This window comes from Bipolaris zeicola, assembly GCF_000523435.1.
Source record: "Bipolaris zeicola 26-R-13 unplaced genomic scaffold scaffold_462, whole genome shotgun sequence".
NCBI classification, from domain to species: Eukaryota; Fungi; Ascomycota; class Dothideomycetes; order Pleosporales; family Pleosporaceae; genus Bipolaris; species Bipolaris zeicola.
The window spans coordinates 1-8,742 of record NW_006912511.1 but is presented as its reverse complement, the minus strand read 5'-3'; the positions used below and the strand labels follow the sequence as shown (position 1 = coordinate 8,742).

The following is an 8,742-nucleotide window of genomic DNA, read 5'->3' as shown; positions in this document are numbered from 1 at the left end:
GAGCATCTGTTGGAGGCATGAACTTTGTTAATAATACCACATACTGATTGACCGTAGATTGGCCGATAGTCTCGATATAAGCAGATGAGACGACGCAGATGATAAAAAATCAATCCTCTTCACATTTTCCTCACGCACCATAGAGTGCGACACATACCTTATGTTAGCTATTACAACTTGTTCAAGTTACGTTCAACAAATTACAGTCTGCGGAGATGCCATCAGTTCTGAGTGAGATCAGTCGACAAACGCGATGTGTCTGTGTGTAGGGCCATGCCGAATAGAATACTTTTAACAGAGTAGCGAGAGGGTAGGGAAAAGAAGGGCGTTTAGAACGTTTCACAGATGTGTCGAAACAGAGTTTGTACTAGATGTAACCGGATTCCTACAGAAGCCCTTTTGACCTATGCGATTCCAATAAGGGGAGCATATTGTAAGCCAAGATGTCCGAGTATACTTTAAGAAGGTTCTAGGTTAAGGTTTCGAAGATTCACTCAATGCCTATCTCAGGTTACCATCCAGACCTCCCTTTTATAGGGATAGGTAACTCAGTACTTGCACTCGATATGTTCTTTGCATGCGCCTTAAGTCTTACTGAGAATCATGCACTGCAAAATGGAAAAAAAAGGAGCAGAAGTGATACTCCATATCTAAACACAGTTTGAGGTACAGGTGATTGGATGTGAGGAAGAGCTCCTTCTAAGACAGGAACTATGATATTCTGGGCGCACTTATTATTTACATTGGGCCGTTATCACAAAGATTTACAGAGCCGAAGAGATCGTAAAGCTGCTCGAAGTCATAGAACTGCTCGCGATGGACGACAGGATTATTTTTGGAGCACCTTTTGCATCCGTGGAAGTGCTTGATACCGTAGTGCTGCTTGAGTCTGTGGTACTGCCAGGCTTGGTTGAGCTGCGGGCAACGGGTTGGCTCGACAAGCTGCATTTTGCCGCAGAACTGGCCGACGAAAACGTGTCAGAGCCGGTGAGAGAGCTGCGAGTAGAGCTACTCGGGGAGCTGCTGATAGATGTTCCGAGGCCTGCATCTTTTGTTGGACTGCTAAGGGAAGCTACGGATGTACTACCGGAAATCGAAGCAGAAATTAGAGCATTAAATGGGGAACTGCTGAAAGTAGCGAAGTTCAGTTGTTGGTCGACATGGTAGCGAGACTGATCGATGGTCTTGAGCTGCTACAGGAGTTGGGTGAGCTCTAGGAAGAACTCGGGGAGTTCGATGTAGAGCTGGGTGTGCTGGAGGCTGTGGGAGAACTCTTCGCTGACGCCGGGATGTCGCTTCCCAACAATATAACCGGGGAGGAGCTCTGTGTACTCGTTGTCGGGGATGCTGAGTTGGAAGAAGAAACCACGCCTGTGCAGCTACCAAAAGCTGACTGACAACCCAGTGAAGCCGAGCAGTAGCTGTCTGTAGTACCGCAATTGCCGTACTTGCTACAGCAGAGACCGGTCTTGCATACCCAGCCGTTGTTGTTGCCTTTACCAACGTCTCCGCAGGTTCCGTCTGGTGAAACGCTTCCGCGTGTGGGAGCGGTAGTATCACATGTTCCGAAAGCGCTCTGACATACCGATGGCGCACAGTAGTCTGCAGTCGTACCACAGTTTCCGAATCTGCTACAGCATTGGCCGGTTTTACATACCCAGCCGTTGTTGTTGCCTTTGTAAACGTCTCCGCAGGTTCTGTCTGGCGAAATGCTTCCACGTGTGGGAGCGGCATCATCACATATTCCGAAAGCGCTTTGACATACTGATGGAGCACAGTAGTCTGAAGCTGTACCACAGTTTCCGTACTTACTGCAGCACTGGCCGGGTTTACAGATATAGCCGTTGTTGTTGCCTTTGCCAACGTCTCCGCAAGTTCTGTCTGGTGAAATGCTTCCACGTGCGAGGGGAGTTGCAAGAGCTGTTGCAGATACAGTCCGAGAAGGCATCCCAGTTCCGGTATTGATGTTCGAGGCTTCGTCGACGTATGTGCTTGTTGGTGCAGCATCACACAATCCGAAAGCGGGCTGGCATACGTTTGGAGCGCAATAGCTGGCACCGCTCCCGCAGTGTCCATACTTGCTGCAGCATCTGCCACCATTTGGAGGGCACGTCCATCCCAGGTTATTGCCAGCGTTGATGTTGCCACATAGTCCGTTGAGGGAATAGACTGTAGTTGGTTCTGGCTCGGTGGATGTCTGCATAACTTAGGTGGCGGCTCGATAGAGGTGAAGGAAAATCTACTTACCACGTTTGTGGATCGCACTTGACGATACGGCTGCGTATCCTGCAAGCACTCCGCTACAGTGACAGCTTGAAGTCGTTAGTCTTTGCTATATTCCAATGTAGTGGATTTGACCCTCACTTTTGAGACCCCTAGCTTGAATTGTCTGGATCATGAAGTCGATGAGTACTCCGTGGGTCCATTCTTCCTGCTCATGGGCTTCTATTATCGTACGCCCAAGGTCAAGACCGTCGGTAAATAGCTTTTTTGCAGTTTCGATCCCAGATTCTGACTGATACTGCCAGTCCTTGGTGTTCAGGTCGCCAATGATGACATGATACTGAAGTTCCTTGAGTGCTTGGAGCGCGACTGCGTTGACTGATAGGAATGGAGGGCGCATGTAATAAGGGAAATACCCGAGGATGTTAACTAAGGCCTCCTCTAACAAAAGCATTTCTTCTTTCACTCCATCAGCAGTCAAAGTAGCGAGATTTTTGTGACTCCATCTAATGCACCTAGTCAGCATGGAAGCTACAATACATAGGAAGACTCCTTACGTGTGTGATCCGATCTGATGTCCCATGTCGACCATTCTCAGCAAAGTGGAGTTATAATCGTAGATGTTCCCTTTATTGGCCCCATTAATGAACCAAGTCGCTTTGATACCCGCAGCTTCCATACTATGACCAATTTTAGCAGCTTCAAGGTAGGGTAACAGTCACTGAGAGACCACTTACCGGTTGAGGATATCCTCTGAGTAGATCCATGGACCATCATCAAAACCCGGGGCGATGACCCCGGGCAAAGTGCATGAGTATATCTGCAAACCAAATGGAACGGCCGATGCAAAGGGAAGCACTGCTACGAGTGCACCTAACGCGCGAGCTGTTTTGCCGAATGTGAAACCCATACTCGCTACAATCTGCGTGAAGCCGTGCAAGTCTGGGGTTGTAGCCTAGATGCGGTGGTGACAGGATGGCAGCACAACGAAGATGGGGCTGTAGCGATTTGAGAGCGTAACGGACCACACTTAAATGCAAGCATGGATGCAAAAGTCGCACGTACACTTGCCGGGGTTCCCGAGAAACTTGTGTACAACTGTAAACTCTATGCCGGTGATGAGATCTAGATCCCGCGAATAAGAGCGCCACGGATATGGTCTAGTCTGCCACTTTCCACCTTTGCACTTGAGCACTAGCGAGGGCATGACTAAAAGGGAAATATTAGATTGTTCAAGGCTACCGACGTGGCTGAAAGCCCATTCGCTAAACGGAATTTGAGCCTCGACTCGTTTGCGACAGGGTCACGCCACTAAGCATCTTGTTCACGGTACGGAGGAGCCCGTTTCTCCGAAGCGATCACCTCCGGGGACATCCAAACCACTCGCCAAGTTTAGCTTACTATAGCGTTACAACAACAGACTAGATTATTTCAGTTAGGTGTAACTGTTGCACGCCAAATTCTCGGCTAGAAGGGCTTCTCTAACAGGATATCAAGATTGTTGCGATGTTGGTATAGTCTGTGTAGTATGGCAATCGGGATGCGTGGAATAGATTTTCGCTTAAAAAACGCGCTCTTTCGTAGTTGTGAAATCGATAATAGCTGTTGAGTTGATCCTAGCTTGTGTAACTCTTTGCTGCAAGACTGGAACAAAAAGTCACCCTATTGTGCGCCGACTGTACACCTTGCGGCTTGCAGGTGGAGAGCTGGATAGATGCTTGGCGCGGCGCCGTCTAGTCATGCTTGTCGAACTTAGGTGCGCCGGGTACCTGAGCCCCTTTTCAGAAGACTTGGCGCTACGCCGCCTTGTCATACTTGTTGACCTTGGCATTCTCCTGCATGAGACTTGGCATGGCGGCGCCATCTTATGCTTGGCGGACAGGCCGATTCTTTTTGTGGGGCTTGGCGTGGCGCCGCCTTGTCACGCCTATCGTGAGGCTTATCGTGGCGCCGCCTTACCATGCTTGGCGAACTCAGGGGCGATCTGTACCTAAGCACTTCTTCTTGCGTAGCTTGGCGCTCAAGCTTGTTAGTTTTAGCATGCAGATTCGAGTTTTCAAGATCAATCCTAAACTAGAGTAGTCTACCTATGAAGGCCAGCACGTGGCGTAGGCACTTATTCAGCTGTTCAGCTCTCCCTCGGTGGCGCCGTTGTGCGCAGTAGACCATCCGATCAGGAACCGAGGATCACCACACCAGCGAGGACCTCACTCACCCAATCTATGTACGCAGCAAATCCATTTCCCTTCTTATTTATCTATGTTTGTAAAGGAGATCTATATCATACCGTAATATAGATCAACAGTGTCTACAGTAACGTGCTCTATCCTCTCAGTGACCTTGGCGATCGTTCTGGGTTTCCGGTGATGAGCTAAACAAGCTTCCGACTGCACTACTGTAGACTCCGAACTTGGTAGGCTTGCAGAGTTTGCAGAAGATGGCGCTCTAGAATTATCGAACACGCCAGCCATAGCCCTGTTAATTGAAAGGCGTTACAGGCAACGGCAGAAAGTTCTATCAGCAAAGATCAAAGCTTTTGCCATCCGAAGCTGATGGCAGTCTCGCCAGGTCTGAACCTGCGGCACGATTCGACGTGGCTGGAACTCTGGAGCTAGAATATCACAACACAAACATCAAAGCTTTGGCCATCCTGAGCTGATGGCAGTCTCGCCAGGTCTGAACCTGCAGCGCGACTCGACGTGGCTGGATCTCTAGAGCTGGAATATCATAATACAAACATCACTCAAGTATAAAGGCATCGGTCGAAGTCGACTGTAGAAATATCACCAAGCAACCACTTCCACTCACTACTACCATCTTCGGTCCAAGTAATCTTTTAATCCTCGACTCGGTGTCTTAATAATTTCTTCAATTACTTTTCCCATTATCAACTTTTGGAAATCGCCTCATTCGCTACAATGGCCGTTACTTTCACCGACAGCATGTTCGCCAACAAGTCCTTCTCTATTGACAAGAAGCCTGAGATGACCGTCACCACTGTGTGTCTTCCACTCACTCCTCCTGCTGAAGAAGACCCCAACTCGCCAAAGTGGGACATCGAGGAGCCTGCGAAGACTGTCAGCCAGCAGGAGGTCGAGTCGACAAAACCTGAATCCATCGTTGCCGTCATCGGTGTTGGCTACGTTGGCACTCACTTGGTAGAGGCCTTCGCTGGTCACTATAACGTTATTGCATTCGATCTTAGCGAGCAAAGACTCGCTAAAGTGGCGCAGCTACTTCCTGGTCTCCCAATCCAGTTCACTTCCAACGCAAAGGATATCAGCGAAGCTACCCATGTTCTTATTTCGGTCCCCACAATCCTCAAGGATGACAAGAGCATCGACACAGCATATCTGCGCAGTGCGATCGCTACTGTGGAGAAGTACGTCAAGCCTGGATCCACTGTCGTCGTTGAGAGCTCAGTCGCGGTTGGCATGACTCGCGAGCTCGTCGGTCCCCTGATGGCATCTCGCAACCTCAAGGTTGGCATGTCTCCTGAGGTAAGTCAGCCATTTTGCTCTATTCCCAATTCCCCAACATGTTGACTAACAGTCTACAGCGCGTTGATCCTGGTCGCACATTCCCCGCCTTCGAGGATATCCCCAAGATCGTCTCTGGCCTTGATGAGGCATCACTGGAATCCATATCCACACTCTACGGCCGCGTGTTTAACAAGCTTCTTCCCGTCTCTTCTCCAGAGGTTGCTGAGATGACCAAGCTCTACGAGAACTGCCAACGCATGGTCTGCGCCGCCTATGCCAACGAGATGGCAGATGCATGTGCTAACATCGGCATCAACGCCTTTGAGGTCAGCAACGCAGCTGCATCCAAGCCATTTGGCTACCTCCCCTTCCGCCCAGGCCCTGGTATCGGTGGCCACTGCATCCCAGTCAACCCCTATTACCTGCTGTCCAACTGCTCCATGCCTCTTCTTGAGCATGCCACCACTATGTCGTGGTCGCGCCCTGCAGATGTTGCGACCCGCTTTGTTCAGTCTCTCGTTCACGAGAAGTCATCCCCAGAACAGGCAGCTGTTGATCCCAGCCATCTTCGCCTCCTTGTTGTCGGTGTTGGCTTTAAGCGCGGCCAGGACGTCATGAGCAACTCGCCTGGCGCTGCCATCATCCGCACATTGAAGAGCCGCTTTGGAAGCTACGTCGAGTTTGCCGACCCCCTAGTCGGAACTGACATCTACAATGCTGTTCCCAAAATGGATACTACAACAAAGTGGAACGCTGAGCACCTCAGCACATATGATGGCATCATTGTCTCGGTCAACCAGGAGGGTTTGGATATGGATGTTCTTGAGCAGCTTCGCGGTGTCAAGGTCGAGGATTTCACTGGCACTTTGATTAACCCTGCCTATAGCATGGGGTCGCCCTCTGGGTTGTCAAAGGGTTTGTAGTTAATTTTCCGCATTCCATTTTCACGCGGCTACCTTCTCCAAAATTCTCTAGACGTTATTGAGTAGGGCATGATCAGGCGTTTTATGATAGTTCAAAATAATAATATGATTCTCTTTTCGAAAACTACAACTTTGACACTACACGAAGTTTTCACCCTCAATGTCTTACAATGTTTGACCTGAGATGCAATGCCATTAAACAGCAGCTCAAATTAGCAACAATGAAAAAGATATTCAATCACTTCAGACTAGTAGATATTGCGTAGTGGGTGGGTCTTTTTCCACCGCTCAAAGTGCTGCACGCCGCAGGTTAAGTCTCTTCATAGATTGTGCATCTATGTAGTTACCCCACAACTACGTTGCTGTCACATCCGGGGCCGAGAAAAGCCGCACTCACACAATAGACCTTTATTTGCTACTAGCAGGGGCAGAGACGTACAACAGAAATAAGGACTCTGAGCAGACAGAATTACAGAGAAGAAGCAGCTCAATAATATTTGGGTTCGAAGGCAGCAGCGATAGCTACGCTGTCAATTATGCGTGAGTTGAATCTCGTCAGCTCAGAGACCTAGGAGATAGAGTCGCTAAGAGAAAGAGACTTCAGAGTGACTATGCAGGTACGAGTACAACCACGAGTATTGGGAGCCTTGTTGATGGATAGATATCACTGGCCTGAAGAAGATTTCGAGCCAAGAAAGAGATTAACGTCCAGCTGCTTGGCAGTGGGTTGGTGGCGTTTCTTGACAGACGTAACGTTTGCAAGCGACCTTAGCCTCTCAATTAGCGCTTGCGCCAACGTTTAAGATGACCTCTAGGTATGTACCTCGATGCGGAAATATGAGTCCGTTGTAGTCGCTCACTTAGGTGGTCCCACAGGCGAGACCATCGTCCTTGCTGTTTGGCCCCACAAAAGGCCCAGCCCACATCAGAGCACTCTACTGTGTGTGGCGGCCGAGCGCCAGAACTCAAACCAATCGTCAAATCAAGCCAACCGGCAAGGTGCACTTTGCTAACAAACTGCGAGTTCTGCTGTAAAGCAGTGGACGCAGGGTTAGGGGGTGCCAACCCATTGGTACTCGATTAACCGAGTGACCATGTCTACCTCGTTCGTCAAATTCATTGCTAGCTGTTGAGTTTTATTTTTTTAGCGTACCGTACTTATCACATCAGCGTTACCTAAGCGCTACCGCTGCCGAGGCAAGAATTTTCTAATATCCGATGTCAGCTGCATTCAGCTCCATCTAAGCAGAGCCTCATCTATTATAATCAGTGGCTAAACATGTAGCATTTAGCTCTTTGCATGAGATGTATTAGATTCCGCAGCTGTTTCCGGAAATCGCTCCTGTACTTGTGTTTGTGCGCGTGACGCCCAGTATCGCGAACGCCCGTTCTCTAGCATCTCTGCCAATCTTCAACGCATAATAACTCAACACCGATAATTGCAATATAAGCTGCTTCTACGCCCATAAATGAACTGAAATCTAGAAAATAAATTGCGTATCAAAAGATAGTTGTTCAATATAGAGTTGACCGGTCAACGTTGTCGCGAAGGCATAAGCGGGTTTCGGCCTTTATAGAAACTAAGATCTCCGTGCAATACGAATCCAACCCACGATAAGAAGCTGAGCTCGCCAAGTATAACAATGCCTCAATAAGTTTTTCTTACCACCTGAGATAGAGACGGTACGGAATGTTGCGTCAGCTGTTGCGCTAGAGACTCTCTCTAAAAGCTGCGTTTTCGCTTTCTACACCGTCACTAGAGATGCCAGTACAAAGTTGAGCTAAAGAATCAGTACAATACAAACAGGGGAAGCTTCATTATCGGTGTGATTGATGGGTCAACAAAATGGGTCCTTAATAAGCATTAGTATAAAAAGAAGGTCACGTAGTCACTATAAGTTAGCAACTAATAGTATGTAGCAGTATCAGCTTTTGTGTATATATGTATAGGTGTGTATATGTGTATATATTTATATATAACGTGGTTCACAAGCGAATCGCTCACCCAAGCGAATCGCTCGCGCCCCACCAGCGCGATAACTTCAACACTATAACGCGTCATGTCTCAACAACGCAATTATCTATCAACTTATCTTGAATCAGATCTCCAGCTT

At 48.6% G+C, this 8,742-nt stretch overlaps 3 protein-coding genes across 3 annotated transcripts; 1 reads left to right on the top strand and 2 right to left on the bottom strand.

The window, feature by feature from the left end:
• Nucleotides 1-1,312: 1,312 nt before the first annotated feature.
• COCCADRAFT_65106 (carbohydrate-binding module family 18 protein) lies at nucleotides 1,313-2,164 on the bottom strand (the record flags this gene model as incomplete). The annotated part of the gene is made up of 2 exons (XM_007720383.1): nucleotides 1,313-1,920; nucleotides 2,011-2,164. Coding segments are annotated over 2 exons (762 nt in total), but the record flags the coding sequence as incomplete, so codon positions are not given.
• A 107-nt stretch (nucleotides 2,165-2,271) lies between these two features.
• COCCADRAFT_63791 (carbohydrate esterase family 4 protein) lies at nucleotides 2,272-3,067 on the bottom strand (the record flags this gene model as incomplete). The annotated part of the gene is made up of 4 exons (XM_007720382.1): nucleotides 2,272-2,312; nucleotides 2,365-2,729; nucleotides 2,781-2,903; nucleotides 2,961-3,067. Coding segments are annotated over 4 exons (636 nt in total), but the record flags the coding sequence as incomplete, so codon positions are not given.
• A 2,140-nt stretch (nucleotides 3,068-5,207) lies between these two features.
• On the top strand, nucleotides 5,208-6,628 carry COCCADRAFT_112508 (uncharacterized protein; the record flags this gene model as incomplete). Its single annotated transcript, XM_007720381.1, has 2 exons — nucleotides 5,208-5,723; nucleotides 5,783-6,628. The coding sequence occupies 2 exons, from the start codon at nucleotides 5,208-5,210 to the stop codon at nucleotides 6,626-6,628; spliced, it is 1,362 nt and encodes a 453-aa protein (XP_007718571.1).
• Between the last annotated feature and the right edge of the window lie 2,114 nt (nucleotides 6,629-8,742).